General features: G+C 42.5%; 1 protein-coding gene across 1 annotated transcript; it reads right to left on the bottom strand.

Moving 5' to 3' along the window:
* Positions 1-24,480, bottom strand: ANP32B (acidic nuclear phosphoprotein 32 family member B). Its single transcript, XM_081065843.1, has 7 exons — positions 24,083-24,480; positions 14,724-14,873; positions 11,343-11,465; positions 5,852-6,041; positions 3,647-3,771; positions 2,561-2,630; positions 1-578 (listed from the first exon to the last, which is right to left on the bottom strand). Exons 1-7 carry the CDS (start codon positions 24,134-24,136, stop codon positions 511-513), a joined length of 780 nt encoding a protein of 259 aa, XP_080921969.1. The 5' UTR covers positions 24,137-24,480; the 3' UTR covers positions 1-510.
* Between the last annotated feature and the right edge of the window lie 308 nt (positions 24,481-24,788).

Below are 24,788 nucleotides of genomic sequence, written 5' to 3'. Positions count from 1 at the left end.
TTTACCAAAGAGGAACGTGTTTATTTCTCTTAAATTCTTAAAAATACTTTGGCAGTTGTCACATATAATGTCCTAAACATAAAAAAAATTAATTAAAAAGAAAAGCATGAAAAAAACAGACCCAAAATGTTAAGATTTTATTTACAAAGCTTCTTTGTTGTACAGAAAGTAAAAATGCTGTTACAATCTTGGTGTAACTGGTAGCCACAGATGGTTGACTCACCAATCACAGCTATCCACGCTACAGCAAGAGTCTTACACAAAAACCTAACAACGCTTACAATTTTGTTGGGTGAAGTTCCCAAACTTGGTGGTGGATTTCCAAGAGGGACTAAATGGAGGAAGGCGGAATGTCACAGGAACTATTCTTTGGCTCTTTGGGTGGGTGGGTGTCCTGGGGTTTGTATCACAGCTACCTCTTTTTTTTTTTTTTTTTAAACAGCTACCAAATCCAGATGAGCAGTCCAACCAATACTGAACAGTTCTTTTTTTGTAGGTTATTTGGGGGTCTTAATCATCTTCTCCTTCATCATCTGTTTCTCTCTTCCTCTTTTCACCTTTCCCACTTTCTTCTTCCTCTGTACAATAACAAAAACTCAGTTGGAGACAATTGGAAAGGTTATTGCTAAGGGAGGTTAACAACAATGAATTTTTTGATGGTTGGGAGATTAAGGCTTGATCAGATTAATAGACTGTTAATTAGAAGTATTAATTATAAAAAGCATAAATAGTGACCACAGAACGAAGAAGGGCAAAATGCATCTCAAATCACAGTAGTTAATCCAGTTTTCTCAATTGTAAGTTGGCAGTCTTCCAAATGTTTCTTACACTTGGTTGGTCTCAACAATGAGATTACATTAGCAGTTATCAAAATGCACAGCAAGGATTTTGGGGTTAGTGAGCCTGTTTTTTGACCCATGCTTGCTAACAATTGATCTTGGGCAGGCCACCTAACCTCTTTAAGCCTGTTTCCTTGTTTGTAAAATTGGGAAAATGGTACTAACTTGAGAGTGTTATTTGGAGGATTAAGTGTGATAACACCAAGTATTTAGCCTAGAACATGGCAAGACACAAATTGTAGCAAGGGAATATTAACTAAAAAGGATTTCTTAGACTCCTCAGGTTTAACACAGAGTTTAACACCTATACATCTGTTTTTTTCAACTAGTAAAAAATTCATGGCTATTTCTAAGAAATTAACTAAATCTGTGTCAAATTATGCTCTAAAAAGCTCCTTGAAGGTAGAAACCAGGTCGTAAGGATTGTTCTATCAGTGTAAATTTAGTCCAGTGCCTGACACAGAGAGCAGATGCTGAGAAAGTACAAACCAATGGAAAGCAGAGCAAACAACCTGGTACTCTGAAACCAACCAAGCATGGGAATTTGTACTCTCAATGAATAATAAATAAATAGATGTTTCACTGGTATTGTTTGTGGCGGGGAAAAGAATAACACTAGTAAGATTAGAAAAGTACTATTTATGTATCCTGCAAAAAATTATAATCCAATTAAGATTATTTTTTTTTAAATGAAAGAATTCCAAACACAGAAACCTCAATCCTGGCAGTAACCCAAACAGTGGGGTTTAAAAACACAATTCCAGTGTGGGGACTGAGGACAGGGTCTCTTTCCCTCAGGCACCATTAATCACTGTATAGCAGGTGAGCTGTGTAGTCACACAGCAACCTAGCAGTCTGTCCCCTCCAATCTTTCCTTAGGGAAAGGTGACCCTGTGGGATTGTCCCTCATTGGGGTTGAGTTTATACTACCCTAAGTCTCCATGTTTGGTCCTTGTAAGCAGGGTCTGCAGTCAAAGACGGGTAAGATTTCTCACGGGAGAAACAACCTAAGCCAGACGGGACCCCCCTAGGACCCCCATGAGCCAATGTAAAGTTAGGAGGTAGCTGTGCCCCTTCTTCTGAGAAGCTGCTGACACATGCCTCAACTGTTGTCCTTTACCCTCAGGTGTAATGGACCCATTAGAACAATAACATCTCACCCCTCCTGTTTGGCTCATGGGATAATCTTATCTTGTGAGACTTGTTCCCCCAGGGATTGTATGCACCACACCGTGGTCATTTGGGGGATGGTATGCATCGGTTGCTTTGGGACGATTATGGGATTTGGAATGAATGATTATTGTGTGGTGTAAGAGTTTCGCAGACCCTGCCCCTAATCATGTGATGTCTATTGTGAAAAATCAATAAATACCCACGGTGACCCGATTTGGGGCTCCAGTCCCTTGAGGCTGTGAGTCCCTTGGTCCTCTGTGATTTAACTATATTTGAGTCTCTGTCTCTTTATGATAGTTTAACCCTCGCCGCCTCCCTCGCCTTCCCACGGCTTGTGTTGTGCAGGACGCAACAGAGCTGCACCAGCATATGTGCACCGACAGGGCTATACAAGTAAGCGCCTGTGAAAAACACTAGGGCAAAGGGCATTTCATGTTCTTCTCAGTGGTTCTAAATTCTGAATTAATAGACTGTGCCCGCTCCCCCCGACCCCGGCCCGCACCGCCAATTTTCAGCTGAGGAAGACAAAGCGCATGCATCAGACCCACCTTCATCCTCATCCTCGTCTTCATCGTCTTCGTCTTCATCAACTTCTCCATCATGTCCAAATTCCTCTTCCTAAAGAATGGTAAATAGCATACCATTATTAAATTCTGCCACGTTGAGAAGTACAAAAAATATACAATTTCCCAATAAATGTGACAGTCCATCAAGGAGAAAACTGAAATGTTATTTTATCTACTTTGATGTTCTGAGATCGGTGGGTTTTTCTTATAAGCTTAATTTAAAATTTTCTTTAAAAATTGCTATTCAGAAGTAAGCATTTTATTGGCCAGAAGTATTTAATTAGCATACAACTTATAACAGATAACTCAAGAAATGACTTAAAAATCTTGATTTTCAGTGCAGATTTGGACAAAGATTTCTACATTACCATTCCTATAAAAAGCTTCTTTCAGGAATTTTATTTCATTAAACACCTATGAGATTATACAAATGCTCAGCTTCATTTCTGTGCTAAAAAAATAACACGATTTTTGATGACGTCTAACTTTCTTCAGCTGTTTTCACAAACCTCCTTGTGGGTCAAAGTTAAGTCACTCCTTTCTCCTGTTCTTCTGTGGCATTCAGCTCCTCAGAGATACTGTATTACTAGGTGTCCCATTAAACTAGACTACCTGCTCTTTCAGGGCAGGGCCTTATTTTTTACTTAACTCCATCCCCAGCTCTCTAACACAAGAGACATATATTTACCGAATTAAACTGAATATACAAGAACAAGTTCAGACTTGGTAAACATACCTTTCCTTTGAATACAAGAAAGGGGCAGACATACGAGTACCTTCAGTTTCTAGTTTTCTCACCCTACTGAATACATACTCAACTCGTTAGTTCCTCCCAAAGTTAAAGGGTCAAAATGTATGTTGCAGAGTCAAGCACTGTGTCTAGTTAGCATTCAGTAAACATTCCATGTAGTATTTATTAAAAGGGGTACAAGAGCTCAATTAATCAGACTGGTATTACTATGTTTACAAGGACACTAATTTCTTCATAAGGCCTTTTCCTTTTTTTTTTTTTTTAAATCTACACTTTTAAGTTAAATAGGAAGCAGGGCAGCAAACAGCTGCACTGACCTCCCCACTGACTTCATCTTCATCATCTTCCCCTTCCACGTCTTCATCTTCGTCTTCATCCTCTTCGTCATCAAACTCTTCCTCCTCACCATCCTCATCCTCCTCGTCCTCCTCATCTTCTCCTTCTGAAAATAGTCCAAAAGGAATTAATTACATACCCTTGGTGTCCCATGGGCGCACCTGCTAAGGTGCTGGGGAACTAGGGCTTGGTCCATACATAGGACAAGCGCTGGGCTACACCAGTGTCAGGGGAACCATGGACCACAGTCACCCTCTTTCTCCCAAGCTGCTGCAGCTCAGTCCCTTGGTCCAGGAGTCCCCTAAAATCTGGAGCCCAGGACTCCTGGTGGACTAGATGTACCCTACAGTACTTACTGATGAAACGATGCCATGTCTGGGATTCGCTTCTAAGGGAGGAAGGGGTGTATATGTATAAAACAAGATCAGCCATGAACCACTCATTGTTGAAGCTCAGTCACGGGAACATGAAAGTTAGTTTTACTATTATTTCTACCTCTGTCTATGTCTAAAAATTTCCATAGTAAAAAGTTACAGAAATGAAACAAAACAAAAAACCCTCCTTCTCTGAAGTAAGGGTACGCACAAAGCCAGCCCCAAACCTGGGAGCCCCACTAATAACTCTACGGAGGCGGGAGGCAGGACCCCTGCAGCCCGTCTCTACTCCATTTGGTGCAGGCCTCCCCTCAAGCGGCTCTTACCTCACCCAGTCCCGGAGCTTGCTGTTCTCTCCTGCCTCATGGCCTCTGCACGTTCTTCCCTCTGCTCTGCTTGCCTGACACTGACTCAACCTTTGAGTCTCAGTTAAAAAATCACTTCTCAGGCCGACTTGCCAGCTCGTGCTCTCACACAAGCACCTGGTGCTTCTCCGTTACCACACACTTTGCTCACTTGTGATTATTCAGTTATGATTATCGAATATTTTCTTCTTAATAGACAGTAAGCTCCAAGAGGACAGGAACCATGTGGTTCCCCCCACCCCCTAAATTATTTCCCATAATGCCTGGCACATAAGAAATGCTCAAATATTTGTTGCCTTCACCTTCAGGAACTGCTCTCCAACCTCCAAAGAATTTCCTTTATAGACTCCTGCACATGTGGCTGTTCAACTTATTTAAGGTGAACTTAACTAGACAACAAAAGGCACGAAGGGTTTTCAGGAACAAATGAACATGTGGTGAGGGGAATAAATGACGTAAACATTTGGAACAAGTTGAGATGTCCTATTCTGTGTCCACTTTACCACCTCACATCCTGTCTCTTTCTGCCTTGTCTCAAATCTCCTGCAAAACGAAACTGTAAAAAAGCTTCTAGAACACTACACCAATAATTGCACCCAAGCTGCCTGATGTTTTTCCTCCTGCACTTTTCTTGATCACTTCTATCGTGTATTTTTATCTTTAAAGATAACTGGATGTAAAAAATGCTTGACCAAATGTCAAAAATAAAATTTATATTCTAATTCCATGTTATGGCCAGAAAATCATTTTCCTTATTAATGAAAAATGGAATCAAACATATAGTACTTTGAAATCATTACCTTCTTAAACTCTAGACTTATATTAAAGGCAGGACAGCTGTTTAATTCATATTTGGATCTAAGATGTACCAAGTACCTTTAAGTGTTGAGCCCTGTGAATAAAGAGAAAAAAAGCCAGTCCCTACCCAAGAAGACAATCAGAGCATAGTTGGCGGGGACACAAAGAGCAGAGGATGTGAAGTGCTATGAAGAGGTCAGCGAGGGGACGCTGTAGACGCACAGGAGCCGACCCAGATCATGGGTGTCGGGAAAGGCATCCTGGGAGTGCTGCTGAAAGTGAGTTTGTAAGGATAAGGAGGCGGTAACCGAAAAAGGGGAAGAGCTAGGAGGAAGACAGGAGACATGAAACTGGGACCCCTTTAGTAAACCGTAAACCACAAGTACTTCAACGGGTTGAAGAAGCTCATGATCTCTAGGCTCCAAATTCAAGACTGAGTGGCTAACAAACCATTTTGATTTAGAATCATTTAAAGGTTTCAATGTCCCAAGAGCTTATTAAAATTAAACAGAGGTCCTAGCTCCAAATTTAACGGAATGCCTTACATGCATGATATAAATTGTTTTTCTCAATGGCAAGAACATTCAGTAACTTTATCAGGACCCTTGAGAGGCAGAAAATAGGTTCACCAGCTGTGCTGCCCACTCACCTTCGTCATCCTCTTCTTCATCCACACCATCCACCTCGGCATCTGAGTCTGGCGCTTCTCCATCTTCTCGGTCGTAGCCATCCAGGTAGGTCAGCTGCGGCAGCAGCTTGAAGACGCTCTCTCGATAGTCGTTCAGATTAGTAACCTCACAGTTGAACAGATCCAGGCTTTTCAGACATTCCAACTTTTTCTGAAGAAAAGGATAAAAAAACACACCCCCTAAACCAAAGGAACATAAGCAACAAAACCCATCTCCGAAAAGAGGTAAAATTCTAGGCTCTGTATTCAATTAGCTACCACCCAACTCAGTTTTGTACATAGGATAACATTTCAAGTCCTTTGCACCCTTTATATTTGAGGCCGCTGGATTTTCACTAGTCCTTCCTTCCCTTCTACACCTACCCTTTTCAAAGAACTGTTTCTGGCAGCATCAGTCTTAAGAAATATGAATTTGAAAAAGTATTCATTAAAACGGAATCTTTTCATAGTATGAGACAAATCAAACAGAATTTAATAAATTTGGTTCAAAACTAAGTTTAAACATTTGAGTAATCAAATGGCCAATAAGAACTTGCTGGGTATCAAGTATAGTCTTCAATGCTCTGGGGTTAATAGTATGGAAAAAAATTCACCCATTCGACCAATCAACCAACTCAGTCTCAAGGTGTTTGAGATTTCTACTCGGGGACATAGATGTGAAACATCTATAACGGAATATAATAAAGTGCAAAGTGTGGTAATGCAGGTATTTTCTGAGAAGACAGGAGGAGTCAATACAGGCTGGGGCAAAGGAAGGGGGTCTCAAGAGTTCGAACTTCAGAAATAAAGAAACATTACACTCTTTTTTAATATTTGAGGAAACGATTAACACTATTACCAAACTTTTCAGACGTAAAATTCTTCTGATTTTACCATACCTTGAAACTTTGCTGCAATACTTCCTTTGTTTTGACTATCAGTTTCATCTAAAATATAGTTAAGATCTAAAATCCTGGCCTAAGAAAGTAGTCAAAGTGGATTGGAAAATGTCCATGTATTTTACTCAGATCTTCATTTGTTACATCAGTGTATTAGTACTTCAACCCCAGGTCTATTAAGTTTGATCAAGGGTAATGAAGAGACTGGAAGGGCAGAGATAGTATTACAGGCAAGTAGGGAGAAAGCAACAGGAGCAGACCCTCTCAGAGAGGACTGGGTGCAAGCATATAAAAAGCAAACACAAAATGTGAAATCTTATGTAGCCTGGTGCCTTTTAGAACAGGGGCAACAAGCCTGAAGGGCATATGCTATATAGCTTCATAAATGTCACTTTAAATGGTTCTGAAGCTTGGTGTCGTCTAACATAGTAATAATAAAAATATTAAGATCTTTGAATAAAATTGCAAAAAATAAAGGTTGCTTTTTAAAGGCTTTGATGCTTTACTGGGAAAGCTATTTCAACACTCACAAGGATCTCGGAAGAAATGCGGATGAAACAAAACCTTGTCTTCAGGGCTTGAGTTATCTGTGTAATTCTGACGAGTTATAAAATAATTTGAAAATCTTTGGTCTAAAGCAGGGCTTGGCAAAAGGGCCCATTCCAGCCCACAGCCTGCTTTTGTAAAATAAGCTTTACTAAACACAGCCACACTCATTTGTTTATATTATGTACGCCTTCTTTTGTGCTACAGTGGCAAAACTGAGTAGCTGCATGGCTGGCAAAGCCTAAAAGATCTATTATCAGGCCCTTTAGAGAAAAGCGTTGCCAACCATTAAAACTTACAGAATCTTCATCTATCTTCCTGGTCAAAGATGAAGTTCCCACATTTATTTTACTCTCACTGAGCAGCCCTTGGGAACACAAAGTAGGATTATAGCAACAAGGAACAGTACTTCTCCAAATACCAATTGTATGAAGATCCAAAGGTTTGTGCATCAAATAATGTGCTTATGTAAGTCACGCTTCTGAGGTCTTAAGAAAGCTATCCCCAGTCCTTCTCATCATAGGGAGAGCTGCTTTTATGTGTGTAGCTTTAGATTAGATTCCCCATTGGGCAGGCTCTGACCTCCAGAAGCCCAGGTATAAATTCTTGCCAAAGGCGGGGGGGTAGGGGGTCGGGAATGCTGAAATACTACCCCAGAAAACCAGGTAGCATACTGGGAACTCTTTTCTCTTCACAAAAAAGTTGACTCTATAACAGATAAGATACAACCACAGGTAAATTTAGGCAGCTTTCCCAAAGAGGCTCAGTCTAAAAATTCTTTGCTCAAAGGAATGAGCCATGTACTTCTCAAAATTATTCCCTAGGAATAAATGTACAAAAATGCATACAATCCCAGACCTTTAATGCTCTACAGTGCCCCAAGGTCTTTCTCTAGTTCTATTGACTATCCCACTATTCAGGGCCTCCAAGGCTCTGTTTCTGAAACTCTACAAATCTGTGAAGTTTTTGGCTACTACTTGAGAAAGGACCCATTATAATTCGGACATACTAGAAAACCAAGTGAAAGCAAATAAACAATACCACAAATAATTATAGTATCCTAGACTTGTTTAAAGTAGTAAAATTACATTTTGAGGCCCAAAATACACTACAAACAGATCATTCAGGATCCCAAGGTAATGTCTAAATACTGCTTAAAAAAACAACAACAAAAAACACACACAACTCTATCATACCAGAAATTTGGCCTAAAACTAATAGGCTAGCCATAATAAACATTAAACATTTTATTAACAATAATTTTGCTTGCCTTCTTAGAATTTAGAAAGGCTTTGGGGGATGGTTTGGATGGCCCAGGTCTCTTAAAAAAGGTGTCCAAGGAAGTTTGAATTGATGCCTTCTTTGTCTCTCGATTAATGTCCCTGTAGCAAGCAGAGGCATTCACAATCATTGCAGTGACTGTAAGTACTGGGCTCAATGTAGACGGTGCTCAAAATGTATGTGGTTAATGAGGATGAGGATGGTGTTTTTCCCCACTGAAAAATACTTTCAGAAGTAAAAATGGATTCAACATTTCCCCCCTTCACCTTCTACTGTTTTATTTGATTCCATGGTCTAACTTCAGGAGAACTACCTAGCACCGCCAGGAATCTGAGTAGCAAGTTCAGAGAAGGGCAGGAACTCAGGCTTTTCCAGCTAGCCCTGGATGTGCAGTGCTGTGGCTCTGTCATAGGCTAATCAAGTGTGTGACTCTGGACAATGGATGCAGCCTCTCCCAAGCCTCAGCTTCCTCATATGTAAAATGAGGGCCATGCTACTTCTATCCACTTTGTAAAAATATTCTTGGAAGGTTACTAATGACCTAACATATATAAAATACCCATTACACTGTATAATACATAGTAGATCCTCCAAAAATGTTAAATACAATAGTGATCATTTTTCCTTCTTCACTGTCCCAGGGGACTGAGACTTTCACAGCCACCAAAGGGCCCTTATCCACCACTGACCGGACCAGGAACAGCCAAGAAAACAGCTCCCGCACAATTCTTGCTTTTGCTCTGCATCTGTGTGTTAGGGCACTGACAAAGGCTTCTGATGAAGTATCAAAGAGGCCCGAGGTTGCCAGGAGAATTCGGGAATAGCTGGTAATCTTAGTTTGGAAAAATACTGCTTGGTACTCTGTTCTAGAAAAAAGGGGTTCCTGTGCTTACAGTAACCCTGAATTGGCAGGCCTGTCATTAACACATAGACAATAAAGGTTTAATGTAGCCATCTGACTGGGAGGGAGATCATCAGCACGTAATGTGGTGATCCTATTGGAATTCCCAGCTTAGATCAACTTGGCTATGGAATAAATTTGTAGGTAAAAAGAAAACAAGTTCCAAGAGCACTGGAAAGAATGGTGGACTTGGATTTGAATCCCTACTCTGCTATTTGTCCAGTGCCACTGAGTAATTACTTAAGCTTTCTAAAGTCGGTTTCCTCATCTCTAAAAGGACAGTCTTTTTCTCTCCTCTGGATTATATGGGATACAATGTGTAAATGTTAATGGCCTTGAATACAGCAAAACTCATTAAGTGTTTGCTTAAACATTGTAAATGGGGATTAGTTTAGAGGAAGATAGAACTTGTAAAAATGAGGGAGCCTAAGTATCTGAATGTATCTATCATAGAAAAAAGGGGAAAATTCATAGAGCAAAGGGGAGAAACAGGCTCAACATTTATGAGAAATATGAGTTAAGTGTGGTCCACTTAGTGATTCTGCAAATGATTAAATCTACACTGGAGCAGTGGCTCAATTATTCATTAGGAGAGAAAAGACCCTATAATTCTGACAAGAAATCCTTCACTAAAGTCACAATTTAACTCTTATCTTCCCTTGCAAATATCAACAGAACATTCTACACAACTGATGTGAAATTCAAATATTGTAATATATTGTGACATCAGAAAAGACAGACAGCAGAAGATGCCTTACTTATCATGCTCTTGGGTTCTGCTCTTCTGGATCCTGAAAGACGGTTCCTATCTGCTATATAATCTCCCAATTAATGGTTGCAAGTTAAGTCAAATAGAAATATTGACTTTATGTATACCAATAAAAACAGAAAGAAGCTATAGACTTCTTTGTGTAGTATGAACAGATTTGAATTCCATTAGTCTCATTAAAATGGAATTCTACCTGTATGCCAAATTTATAGTATGTCATATTTAAGGAAAGCATCATTTAACAATCATGAATTCATAGAAATTTCCAGATGGCAGCCAAAAGAACAGCCTGGGGGCTGCCCCACACCCCGCAGTAATCCCTGTCTCCAGAAGCTCTTTCCTGGCCACTACAACTTCCACATGGACTGGACCCCCAGTAGCACAGCGTCCCAACTTATAAAGCAAAATAAGTGCATCACCTTTTTATTCTCAGAACTAAGTGAGGTAAGTAAGGCATGGATTACTGTCCCTGCTTCACAAGTAAGGAAACTGAGGCCCAGAGAGAAGAAACAATTTGCCCAATGTCACACAGCAAGTCTATAACCCAATTGGCACTTGAATTTAACTTTCCATAGCTTATCTCAGTATGTAAGACTGAGGAGGATTTTGGGGTTCCCATGCAAAACGTGGGATCCAGCTAGAGCACAAAATCATGAATCAGAAGACCTAAAATTTACTGAACCTGTCTTTGGACTTCTGTTCCACCTACAATTCAGATATGCCACCTAATAAATAGCTTTTTCTGTGAAAGTATAGAATAGCCTGGCCGGTTTGGGAAAAAGTTTTTAAGATAAATTTTTAATTTCATAAATAAACAAAACGCTAAAAAAGACAAAAGAAAAGAATTCCCCTTTGAAGGAAGCCACCACAGTATCAGACAGGAAGAATCAAGTCACAGGAACACACATAACTACAGAGGCCCTGATCTTTAAAACTGGACTACGCCTATAAAAACTATTATAATAAAAAGTCACCACTTTCTCAATTATTATTTCCAATCATTTCCCTCACTATAAAGAAATATGAAAATGAAAATGAATCCAATAAGTCCTGGATTCTAAATTCTCAATTACTTACCAAAGGTTCCAAGGTGCTGATATCTTTCAGTTTATTTCCACTTAAATTTAGATGTGTGAGATTTGGAAGTTTTTCTGCCAACATGTCCAGACACCCATAGATTCTATTGTCACTGAGCTCAAGCTACAAGAGAATGCACACAGCACAAACACAAATACAAAGAGAAACATACATCATTAAGGTGTTCTAAAGAGCAAATATAGTTCTTAAATACTTATCAAAGATCTCTTTTTATCAGGGCATTTATGTTCATTTTGTTTGATTAAACCCAAACAGTTTACAGATCCCAGCAACATTTCACAGGAGAGACAGGATAGGATGAGAAGAGTTGTTTTCTTAACCAGCTGCTAATTATAAGTTTGCTCGAGAACTGGCCCCTGATATCAGTGAATAATACATTTTCTCACCTGAAAAGTAGGTCAAAGCAAATTAGAATTCTTTGAGAAGTTGTTAACTCTATACCTGCCAGGAAAGATAAACGGCCCGGCTTATTTTATGTGCTAAGCAAAACTTGCTATGCCCACTTGAAATCTAATGTAGTTCTGTAAATGCTGATACACTGTGGGGTTCTACATCTGGAAGCCACCAGGAAATGTTGCTTTGAAGTCTACTGGAGTGGTACAGGTCCCAAAACAAGCCCTTAAAAGAAGGTCCATGACCTGAGGAAAAGGAGTGGGGCAATAGCTTCAGGGCTGACACAACCAACTCCCCGGAGGCCACTTTTTGCATAAACCTGGCCTTTATAAGAACCTACTCTAATTTCTTAGCTGCAGGTCAAGTAGCACAGCAAGTGGTGTGCCAATAAAGGAGTGAGCCTTCAGCAAGAAATATTAGAATCTTAGAGTGAAAGAAACTGGAGCCTGAAAAAATTAGATGGTTGAGAGCATCTAATTCAAACTTATCATTTTGCAGATGAGAAAACTTAGGCCCTCATAGCTGGTTTAAATTCCCTATTTTAAATGCCAACAACAATGATAACTGTATCTAATCCTTACATAGTTAAATGCCAGGCACTGTTTGAAGCACTAGAAATACATGAACGCACTTGATTTCATCATAGGGGTAGGTAGAATTATTACCCCCATTGACAGATGAGGAAAATTAAATACAAAGAGACTATGTAACAAGCCCAAAACCACATAGCTGCTAGTGGTGGACCTACGATTTCAAGCTGGGCAGGCTAGCTTCAGAAGAATCCATGCCTTCCCCACTATGCTACGTACCCAGAAGAGCATGAAAACGTCATGAAATTTAGTCTATGGCATGCAATGAAATTAACATATGATGCAGAATAGAGGAACTTTTTAAAAAATATAAATAATTGTTGAAAGAATGAGTTTAAAAACAATTCAGGTCTGCTGCTTAGGTGTTATTAAATATTTCAGAAGAGAAGAACTTTCAAAAGAATTTTCCTTCCAATGGGATATTACAGTCAAATATCTAATCATGATCTGGATTTAAAAATGTAAGTGTATAATCAACAAAGACCTAAGTGTTAGCTTTTTTGAGATATTAGTAAATCAAAATAAAAAGAGAATACTTCTTTTGGTTGGTTAGAATACCACACATATGTAATATTCACATCCTTTCAACGTGAATATCTTAGGGAGTGGAATAGAGATAGCAAGGGAATCTGCCAAAGGATTTAGTGGTATATGTATTTTGAAATAAAAGCAATCTGTAGATTTAGGAAACCTGTGACATGTATACATCAAATTTCTTTCAGATCCTGTTTCTTGTTAAAAAACAACATGTGATCTAGGGTAGGAAGACAATAAAGTCCACATCAGCTGTAAAAACATCTAATCTGCCTTTAAGTTTGATTTATGGATGTCTCCATTCTTCCCTCACTAACCCTACAAGTAACTGATTAAAATAAGACTTCAAAAGGATTTGATAAAGCCTCTGTATCGATGGTCATCAATACACTTCCTTTCTGAATAGGTCTGATAAGTACACGGACCATAGAATTGAGGAAAACGTATCAGGATGCTAGGAAAACACATCACAAAACACATACTACTAGGATCTGCTAGCATCAAGTTTATGTAAATAGATGCTAAAAAGCCATTAGTTGTTTGATGGACTAATCAGAGCTTCCACTGTCACCTATAACCCATGCAAATAAAAAGGATGACACTTGAATCTCTAAAGTAGGTACTTATCAGAAGAAAGGAAAAATTTACCAATTTAAATAACAGGATTCTTTCACATAGGAAGCAGGTCACCCTGAAACTCAAGAGGACTGCCAGAGCATTTATTACCTAAATAAGGCAAATAAGTAAAAAGCACTTCTGGTTTTCAATTCACGTACTTAACCAAAAAATAAGGCCCTCAGGACTCAAAAGCAAGCTACAGAGACAGCCTACCTGCCCTTTGCCTAAGTTTGATGACAGATTTATTTCTATGTGTACCTTTGTTTAGACAAATTTTCAACGTAAATTCCCTAGTATAGCAAACACATGTACCTCAGAGAATTCTACAACCCTTTCCGTATGTAATGGAAAAGGTACTGGGTTAGGTAATAGGAGATATGGGTTCTAGTTCTGGCTTTAGCACTAACCACTTTTGTGGGTGGCTTTAGGCAAATTCTTGTACCTTTCTGGGTCTACTGGTATGTCTGTAAAATAATGGGCTAGCCTAGAAGATCAAAGTTTCTTCCAGTTTTGACATTTTGGGGCTCTGTGACAGTTAAATGTACAAGGACATGAGAAAACACCTTAGGTGGTGGGGGACTTGGAAGGAGGGTAGTGACTGGTTTGTCATTAGACCAATGCAGCACTAACAATGGGTCATCAGCTAAGGCAAGGAAATACAGTAGTTTCCTTACAATGAATACCTGCAGTCGGTCACAACACGTTTTAAACGTCTAGTCATTAAAAATTATACAATGGATTTGAATTATCATAAAAACCACAAATCTGAAAAATCTTTACTATTAAATTCAACCTTAATCAACAAACATAAAACTTGAAGAGTGGTAGGCACCCTGTGGTCCCTAAACCAGAGCATACTAAGAACAAATGTATTTAACATTGTAACAACAAATGTATAACAATTAATAAATGATTCACAAAATAATCATTCATAACTATTACCTACTGAGCATCCAACATGTATTATTTCCAAACATCACAGCAATTCTGTAAGGTCAGGTGGTATCACCAGTTTACAGGTGAGGAAATTGAGCCTTAGAGAGATTAAATAACCTACAGAAGATCACCCATCAGGGAAACGATAGACCCGGAATTCAATCCCAGATATATGCCCAGTTCCAAAGGCGTGTGTTTTTTGCTACAGTACATGTTTCCTTACAGGTAAAATCATGTTTTTCCCTTCCCAGAATGGTTCTCTTTTATGATGAAAGAAAACAGCACTTACCTTTTTCAATTTAGGTAGTTTGGGGAGATTTGAAACTGAAATCAAGCCTACATTTATTAAACTGAGGAACTCTAAGTTCACAAATTCAGCAGTTAAGCCCTCAATTTTCCCATCATTTGATTTGCAATTGTCCAGGACAAGTTCTCGAACCTGTGGATGACAAAGGGAAAAATAAAAATAAAAAGATGAGCTTTCATAAAAACATACAGAAAACAAAGAACAAAAAGAGCACTAACTCCAAACATAAATATCCAGCAAAAACATCCACATATAGGGGCAGCCTCTACTTAGACTTAGATCACAGTTATAAATAAATGAAAAATAATTAAGGCTTTAGTAACAATATACTAATAGATATCAAGGGTGGAATGTTACACCATGGTATAAATAAAGGTTTAAACTCTTTCCTTTCCAGAGACAGAAACTACAGTTCTTAAGATGCAAGATGTAAGTAAGAAACTATATCCCCCATATTCCTTTTCCCAAGTCTGCTCCCCAAGGGGTAACTTTAACTACAAACGCAGAGTGAAGACACCCTCCACCCCTTTCAGGCTGCGTCTATGTCAAGGCCCAGGAAGTTGACACAAAGAAAAGAGGAAAGCTTTACTTTTCCTATTAAGATCAGTAAGAGATTTTTGGCAGCACTACATGTCTCTACTTGTGGTTTTATTAATCTTTACTAAGATTATTTTGACATGAGGAAGGGGTCAAGATGGAAGAGGCCTTAATTGAAAACAAAGATCGATTTGGGTTATATATGAGAAAGATATTTGATATTTCTAGGGGAGAGAACTGTAGACATTAAATTACGTTCCTTTTTCAGACCATAAAATCTTCTTTGGCGGTCCAAAATTCAGAACTCAAATCCATCCAAGGGTATCCACATCTTAAAAATTCTGAATACTGTTTAGCAGTCTACTCTGTGAATATCTACCATCATAATTCTCATTGCCATTCGTGTTCTGTGGTTGACTCTGAAACATGCAACTTTTTAACGCATGTTGATCAATTTATAGTGATGCAAATTAGTTTTAACTGCCAAAGGCATTCTTGCAGTGATCTACCAAATTTAATAGCATTAATCAAGCATGTATGTGGAAGAAAGATGCTAATGGTTCTAAAATGAGGACAGGAGCTAGTAATACAGAATCCAAGGATCCTACTCTAGTGATTGCTATCATTCACGGAGAACCTACTTGTAATTCTTTGTACCACCACACCCTCCCCCCATTTACAGAGAAGGAAACAGATTTATAGGCAGTGATACCCACAACACCACAACTTCTCACTTGCTTCTTCACTACTTCTCACTACCCTGTATACTTCCTTCTCAGAAGCCCTGGTTTCAGTCAGGATGCATGCAGTCCTATTATACCTTTTTACTCCCTCCCTTCCACTTTTCTCTAGATACCTCCACCATTCTTCCCCCTTCTGGTGAAAATAAGCACATCTGAAAACTGAAGAGGTCAAATGAGGAGAGCTGGGCTCTGCCACTTATAACCTGTGTGACCTTGGGCAAGCCACTTTACATCTCTCTCTGTTTCCTCATCTGTGAAATGGAAAAAATAGTACATACCTCATGGCGTTGTTGTAGGGAGTAGTGCTTGGGGCATAGTAAATGCTGAGAAAGTAACCTCAGGGAAAGGGAGGAGGGGAATGACAGAGACCTTTGTTGTTTACTTTATTCATATCTGTACCATATACATTTTTTACAAGCATGTATTTCATTTGTATTTAAAAACAGTAACAAACCATAATAAAAAAGTCAACTGTAATTGTCACCCTCCTAAGTAGTATACAATACAAGGGATTTTCTATGACTATGTATGACAGAGAATCCAAAATTTATATACAGAATGACACTATTATGCCAAAAGCCAAGTGAGGAAGAATTAGTTAGCCATGTTGCCTCTTAAGCCATTTTGGCTCCCAGCTCACTGGGTGAAATAACCTCCTGGACATTTCACTCAACCAGTAAAATTCTACTTTAACTAGTCATCACATACTACCACAGAGCATTCAAATGTGAGTTAGAATATGTTTGCTGACCCAAACAACAGAATGGGAATCAAGAAGAGGAAATTAGGAGAAAAATCATGTTAAAGGGGCTCCATTTCCCCAGTTTACTTGTTGAGTATGGAAGATAATGGAGAGGAATTAAAGTTCTGCTTTAGAGAAATGGGAACCATGTAGCTAGGTGGAAATAAGGAAGGAAAAGCTCACTGAGGGAGAGGTGTAAGGAATACCTCAATGGGTACCAAGTTTAAGATTCCTATGGAATACAGATGAAAGGATCCCCAGGCAGCTGGACACATGGGTCTGGAGTCCTGGGGAAGTCTGGGTTATAAATTCTGTATTGGGGAGGCATCAGGACAAAGGTAGTAGTGAAAGGACAGAATTCCTATGAAGACTAAGGATAGAACCCTGGGAGCTCCTGCAAAGGAGACTTGAGAAGAATCAGGAGTGGTACCCAAAGGTGAAGGATTACTTTGAATACCCAGAAAGGCTTGTGAAATAAGGCAGAAGACGTTATTTTTTAAAAAGGATTGAAAAAAATCAGAAAACTTAAATGCCCACCAACACGGGACTCATTTCCAGGATACACTGTGGAATGAAAAACGTACAGAATGTATAATATGTTGTTATTTATGTAATATATCACACATTCACTTTCTTGTATTTACATAAACTCTCTCAGGAATAGAAAGTGAGTGGCTGGGAGACTTTTCTCTAGAACCTTATTTTATACTTCAATGATGACAATATTAATCTATAAAAAAATAAAGGTTTCAAATATATGGTGATGGAAGGAGAACTGACTCTGGGTGGTAAACACACAATGGGATTTATAGATGATGTAATACATAATTGTACACCTGAAATTATGTAATTTCATTAACAATTGTCACCCCAATAAATAAATTTTTTTAAAAAAGAAAAAAAAGTGGGAGAAAAAAATAAAGGTAAAAGTCAGACTTTAAGCTTCAAGATTCATCACAAGGGCAGGGTCATGTCTATTTCAGTTGCCACTATATCCCATTATGATAAAGAGCCTTCACAATGATTGAAAAGGAAAAAATGGTCACAGGTTTGTCAAGAGTACTGCATAGGGGTTTTCTGTCAGGATTGTAGGGGATTGAGCAAATGAGAAAATCAGAGAAAACTTGGATATAAGGAGAACCTACTTTCTGATCATAAGCATAATCACATTAATGCAAAGCATAGTAATTTTCATCACTATTAATACTTTGGTATTTTATTCATATTTTGGTATTTGGTATTTTTCAGTTTTTCTCTGTACGTTTTAAATATAGGTGAGGTGAGATAAAACTACATTATGTAGCATACTTTAAAGTAACAACCCTGAATATCTGTTAATAGCTAAAGAAATTATAATGTATGGCTGTACCATAAATTACAATCCTCCCTGTTGAATGTTTCCAATTTTCAACATTATAAATAATGCGATGGTACCTTTTCATGTAAAATTTCTTCTGTAATCAGGATTGTTTCCTCACAATCTATTGCTGGGTGAAAGTATATAAACATTTGAGTTTCTGTTATCGAGTTGTGAGTTATTTAAAATGGCAACCAATCCCCTTTCAACACATTTTTGTGAATATACGAAAACTCTAGGTATCTACATTTATTTACCTTTTTCTTGAGGGTAGTTTTTACCCTGAGGAAAAAAATAAACACCCCAAAAGAAAGATTGACCAAAAAAAAAAAAAAAGACAAGCCATAAAAAATACAAAATGTCAATAAACAAATGTCCGACTACAAGAATACAAAATGCATATAAAAAACAAGATATATCTTTCTACTCTTGTTGTAGGTGGGGCACCTCCTCCTGTGAAGAAGCAACGGCTAGGATGAATATAGGTAAAGGTGAGTCTGTAAGTGGGAGAGCGAGAAGTTCAGGGAATGCACATGAGAGACGTGTAATTTTCTCCATGAGTAGGAGGCAACAGAATTTACTGGGGTGAGCAGGGCAGAGGGTTTTATGGCTCAGCTGAGAAAGCATGTCCCTTGACTTTTCCAGGAAGGCTGAGGATGTAGTAAAGAATTGTGCTACTCCCAGAACAGAGCTCCAGAGGCACAGTCAGAGGACAAGCCACTGGGGAATGAGGACAGGTCCGTGGGAATTACTGCAGAAAGCAGAGACCACAGGAGGGTCCCACTTAGTGCTGTGCCTGAGGATAACAAGTCTGGAAAGCCCATCAGCAGCAGCCTTCTAGCTTGTCTAAAGGTCTAAACAGGACTTTTGTGTGTGGGTGAAAAGGTATCTTCTCCTGGGCATTGTGTCAGCAGCATTTGAGATAACTAAGCCTCCCCACTCCCCCATCTCTTCCTGAAATGTGAAGGGATCCAGACTGCCTGGCAAGGGAGAACACAACTGTGGGAAAGAATGCCTGGGGGCATTGCGCAGGTGGGCACACAACCCCAGCCTCCTAATCTAGATCCAGAATAAAGGGAGGTTCTAATCAAGAAGAAAGGGCCCTAGTTTCTCCTTCTCATGCCCCAAATCCTCCCATAGCCACTATCTAAGGCAGGCACTTATACATTTGTATGTAAAATTTAGGGAGCTATTTGGTCCAAGATAGAGTTAGCTGGCCTTCTGCTCAAAGATGGATGGTTTAACTTTCGGGGTCAAATTCACTCTTCTTCATACTTCATTTTCCAATTAAACTAGCCTTTTCTCAAACATCAATTTAAACATTTAAAAACAAAAATCCATTATTTCCTATTTAACTCTTTTGTACAGCAGTCAGCAAACAGTACTGTTTTTACTGAAAAAAATTGAGCTATACTGCAGCCAAGTTCCAGGGACTGGAGCCACAGAGGACATCTAACTCCGATTTCCCTTCCATCCTCTCCAATTTTCTCTCATTTCCCACTCCCCTGGCCACTGTGAAAAAAAGATCAATTTTACCTAACTGGTTCAGTGACCTTCTTCAATTACAACAGTTGTAATTGTTATAAGAGGGCAAAAAAAGTATAGAGGAATTAAAGACCATTTTAAGTTACCAATTCTTTTAATTAAAAAATACATTGTAGTATGTGAAATCCAAAAATGTAGAAAGAAAAAGCAACTCCTGCCACTCTTGCTAACTTCCCTCCTTCTGAGTTAATCAATGTTCAAGCCTTCTACCCTACTATTATTTTAAAAGAAATGTTTTCAAAATGACCATAGAACAGATTTATATTACTGGTTCTCAAATGTGATTAGGTGGCAGAACTATTGGCATGAAGGAAACACCCAAATTCTACTGGTGGGTAAAGAAGGGAATCATTCTAAAAAGCAAAAAACCTTCTAACCACCCCATAGGGACGGTTAAATTATGATCTATGCATAGAGTAACAATCACACTGTAATAAATAATGACAGAAAGATAAAGATGTTTACTTTATTTATATAACTAAATAAATTTAACACACCAGAATGTCTAGATGATAGGATGAGTATGTGTGTGAGAGATTTCTATTTTTAAAATTTTTTACTTATCTGTATCTACTATTTTTTTGGCTTATGGGTATCTAATTTTTCTTCAATGAATACGTATTATTATACAATGAAAAAGCCCAATTAGTTGCTATGCAACCAATTAAAATATCCTGTTGAGCTCAAACTTACATCACAATAGACAACAATAGATGCCCAAAATTGGAGAAAATGTGAGAAAAACCTAATTTTTTTTTTCCAATAAATTGGGACTAAGGAAAGACTTCTTATTTATGGCATATAAAATGTCTTGGTCTTGCAATCACACCCAGTGTTCCACAGGGGCATAGACTGTGAACCACAGGAACTCCTTGGCCTTCTAACTTTGAAGGAAAAACTCAAAAAGGGCTAACAGCAAGACTAGCTGTTTCTAGATGCAGTTAACAAGGTGCTCCTATCAACAATTTCTGTGGTGTATATGGTATGTTTTAGGGCTGTACAATTTGTTCCCAGTGGAGTAACTGGCAATACAAATATTTTATGTAAAATATTCCTATATTTTTAAATGGTTATCACCATTCTTTATGAAGATTATTTTTTAAATCCGTCTTAGTCATTTTTTCCACTATGACCACACCTCTGACATAAGGAGCTGTTTAGGACTTAGAGACACCTCTGACATAAGGAGCTGTTTCGGACTTAAGAGAATATTGAATTACATATATATTTTAGTTCCTCATTAGAGAAATGAGATTACCTGTGTTTATAAACAACAAGGATATGGTACTCGGTGAACTGAACCTATTATCTTGATCTACGCCTTTGGCCAAAGAACACAAGAAGGTAAAATGTTACCAGGGTCTTCTGCAAACCCCAAAATAAAGAACAAAAAAGCCATACACAATACAAGCCCATCTGGTCTTTAAAAAAAAACACCCTAAAAACATTTATGATCAAACCTCCACTTACCCTCCTCAAACACTTAGATCTTACTTAATGACATTAAGGTCGGCCAGGGGTACACTCTTCTGCATTTAAGAGCCTCTTGTCCATACATTCAAAAGACAAGGATTCTTCCTCTTTCCCCAAATGACGAGATTCTGTCGGATCCCAGAAGCCAAACCTACTCCTGGCCCCACACAAAATATAAGGAGCCTATGACTAATTGATTTGGGCTTTAAAGGAGTCATTTTGGAACTTCCCATTTGCCTTAAGGATGATACTGTTCTTCAAAAACACTTTTTAGCTGCTCTTAAATATCTCGTCAAAATCTATAGCATTTTTCCCCAGAAGAGCCTTCAGTTTAAAGTCAGAGAATCCATCTCTTAAGAGCCTACTCCTCCTGCCCTCAGTCTCCCTGTGAATCCCCAGGGCAGCCTGTCCTTCTCCCCCACGTTGTTGGCGGCTCCAGTTAACACTTTCAAGGCCAGTACAACAGGCACCACAGGGGTCAGGAGAGAAGGGGGAAGCTCTCAAGTGCTGTGCACACTGCTTCTCCAGGTCTGTATTCAAACATTTAATACTGGTACTGTTTCCATACTGTTGGTCCTCAAATAGTTACTAAACCAGTGGACTGCTGTAGACCAGTGCTGACCAGTACAATAGCCACTAGTCAATTTCCCTGCGCCCGTGAAATGTGGACAGTGCAACTGTCAAACTGACCTTTTAATTTAATTTTAATTAAATAGCCACAGGACTCTGGCCTGTGTTTGGCAAGAGGGTACGGCCTAAGTGGATTAGGTAAAAAATGAACACTTGCACAAAAATGCATAGTTGTCAAAGAGCAATACATTAGTCATCCCATCTATGAAAAAACTCCATATGGTGGGACCACCAGCCCAGTTGTACTTCCCAGAGGGAGGCAACAGCGATCTTTACCCAGTAAGTACTTTAAGAGTCCTTTAGTTACTGCACGAAGAATTCAAATGCTCGATTTGAAAATACTTGGAAGATCCAAGTGTGGAGTACTTTTCTCTCGGAAATTCTGGCTGACTGTAATTACTCCACATTCTACTGATTTACAACTACTCAGTAATAACGCAAACGTCTGAAACTAACAACGTCTCAAAAAAAAACACGAGCCGAGAACTCGTCGAGTTTTACAGTGGGAAGAGGTTTAACCCTTCAATCCACCAGCACGTGGCCGACACAAAATGTCTGACTGATGAACGGAAGGGACGGGCTTGGTCCCACCTCCACTTGAAAACCCCGGGGATTAGCAGAGACGCCCACGCCGTCGGCTCCCTCAGGGATGCTCGGGGTGGCCACGTGGTGCTGCGCCCCGAACCTCACTCGTGGGGACCCGAGGGGCTCAAAACCTCGTGCCCACCGGGTGAAGCCTGGCTGATGAAGTCCCACAAGTGGGTTACTCGTGCCCACAGCCACCTGACTGCACGAAACGCGCCCACGCTGGCCTGGGGCGCGGTGGGAGGGCTTCCCCAGGGCCCCCCACGCCGGAGCCCGCCACTCACCCGAGGAGGGGGCTGGCAGGCGGGCGGCCGCCCGCGCGGGGACCGGGGCCCTGCACCCGGCCGCGGGAAGCCGCTCAGGCGCGCGGGGTGGAGGAGAGGCGGGTTTCAAAGGCTTGCCCGCAGCTCGCGCCGGCCCGGGTCCGCCTCCCTCGCGCACTCGTGGGGGGCAGAGGCCGCCGAGGCCCGCCCGCAGCCCCGGCTCCTGGCCCGGGCGGAGCCGGCCGCCGGGCATTGCCCTTTTAAGAAGGGGGAGGAGGACAGCAGAGCTCCCGAGCGGAGAGGAGTCGGCGGCAGCGCCGCGCGCAGCTCCCGCCAGTGCGACCGAGCTCCCGCGGAGCCCGCAGAAAGCAAGCCGCGAGCTCGGCTCGGGGAGCGGCGGCCCGCAGCCACCGCCGGGGGCGGACGGGCGGGCTGGGCCGGGCCCGCAGGCCAGCGCTCGCGGCGGCGGGAGACGGGGGCCCGCCAACATGGCGCTGTGTCGGCCTGTGGCGCGCCCCGGCTGGCGCGCGGAGCCGCTGCCCGCCCACACCGAGGGGCCACCCTCCCGGGCAGGGGCCCCGGGCTGCGCCGCCGCGGCGCGGGGGGAGGGCGAAGCCGCCGCCACCGTCACAACGGCCGGCCTGGGCCGACCGGGGCCCGCCCTGGAAGGCCCGGAGTGAGGAAGGGCCGGAGGGCAAAAGGGAAGGGAGAGAACTGGGGGCAGAAAGTTTTATTTTTAGGCTTGAAAAATGGCGGGAACCGCGTCCTTTTTTCAAACTTGGCCTGACGAGGGGCGGCGGTGGCGCCACCTCCGCGGCCCGGCCTCGCCCCTCCCCCGCGCCGCGCGCCAGGCCGCGCCCGCCCGAAGCCCCCGGGCACCGAGGGGGCGCCTGGCCCCCTTCCGAGGCGGAAAGCCCCCTCCTCGCCCTGCGGTTCCTGCCCGCGGTCGGGCCGCGCCAACCGCAACACCAGGCCACGGGAGAGCCCTCCCCGCCCGAGCCCCTCGCCCGGCCGGCCCGGGGCGCGCGAAGCCCGGCCCGCAGCGGGCCCAGCCCCGGCCGGCCGCGCGCCTCCTCCGCAGGCCGGGTCCCCGCTCGGCCGCGCATCCCGGGAGGCTGCAAACATGGCTCCCAGCGTTACACAACCCCCTTGTCCCTCCCTCGCCGTCTGCCACACACACGCGCGCCGCTCCGGGAAGCGCCCCGGTGGGCGAGGAGCTCGAAGTTTGCTTTCCCCCAGCCCACCGCCCTCCTCGGACGGCCGCGGGGGCCCGCGGGCGCCAAAGAGTTAATCCCCGCGCGCTCGCTCCCCCCTCCGCGCCCGCCGGCCGCCTGCCCGGTCCCAGCCCGCGAGTTGCGCCCGTCCCCGCACCGGGGCTGGCGAGCCCGCACCCGGGGCCCCGCAGGTGGCCACCATGACATGCAAGTCATCGGAGACAGAGGACGGCCGAGGGGGGCTCTGCTTACAGCTGCCGGGGTCCGGTTCCTCAGCTCCAGGTGGATCCTCCTCTTCATGTCCATGTTTCCCTCTTCCCCCCTCTTCAAACTTAACTTTCCGCGGCTGGGGCGGAGGGGGGAGAGGCGTCCCGGCCTGCGCTGCGAGGGCCGTCCGAAGGGGTCTGCTGGCGGCGGGGGCCGGCGGCGCGGTCCTGGGCGGCGGGCGGCGGGCGGGCGGGCGAGTGGAGCCCCCGGAGCCAAGTTACTCACGGGAGCCGAGCGAAACCATGGAGGGAAAAGGGGGCTGGAGCGTAACGCTGGTCTCACTACCGCCGCCCCCGGCCGCGGCCCCGCACTGCGCTTAAACCGGCGACGCGGCGCAGGCGGCTGCTCGGCACCACACGGCCCCGAGCGGCGCCGCTCCACTCGGCGGCGGAGGATGAACCCCGGACGGGGCGGGGAGACGCGGCGGGAGGGGCCGAGGCTGGGGGGAGGCGCTGCCGGGGGGACCCGAGCGACCTCCTCGCCTCCGTCCGGCTGCACGTGGGTGGCTGATGTGAGGTCTTCCTCGGGGGCGTCCCCGCCCGCCGCCGCGCGGAGACAGCCGCCCCTGGGGACCCCACCTCGCTGCGCCCAGACGCGGGTCTCTGGCCCGCGCTCGCACGTTGGCGCGGAGGGCGCGGGTGGAGGCTTTACAGTCCCGCTTCGGGGGTGCGTGACACCAAGTCGGTCCGCT

This window comes from Rhinolophus hipposideros (assembly GCF_964194185.1).
Source record: "Rhinolophus hipposideros genome assembly, chromosome: 11".
Classification (NCBI taxonomy): domain Eukaryota; kingdom Metazoa; phylum Chordata; class Mammalia; order Chiroptera; family Rhinolophidae; genus Rhinolophus; species Rhinolophus hipposideros.
Note: the sequence above shows the minus strand (reverse complement) of the source record. Positions and strands in the feature narration are given on the sequence as shown.

Excerpts from the sequence above, each read along its gene's own strand:
- ANP32B (XM_081065843.1), bottom strand. The coding sequence starts at position 24,136 with ATGGACATGAAGAGGAGGATCCACCTGGAGCTGAGGAACCGGACCCCG. Across the intron at positions 11,466-14,723 it reads AACTACCTAAATTGAAAAAG|CTTGAGCTCAGTGACAATAG; the intron begins GTAAGTGCTGTT and ends ATTCTCTTGTAG. Across the intron at positions 6,042-11,342 it reads TCAGCACCTTGGAACCTTTG|AAAAAGTTGGAATGTCTGAA; the intron begins GTAAGTAATTGA and ends CCTTTTCTTCAG.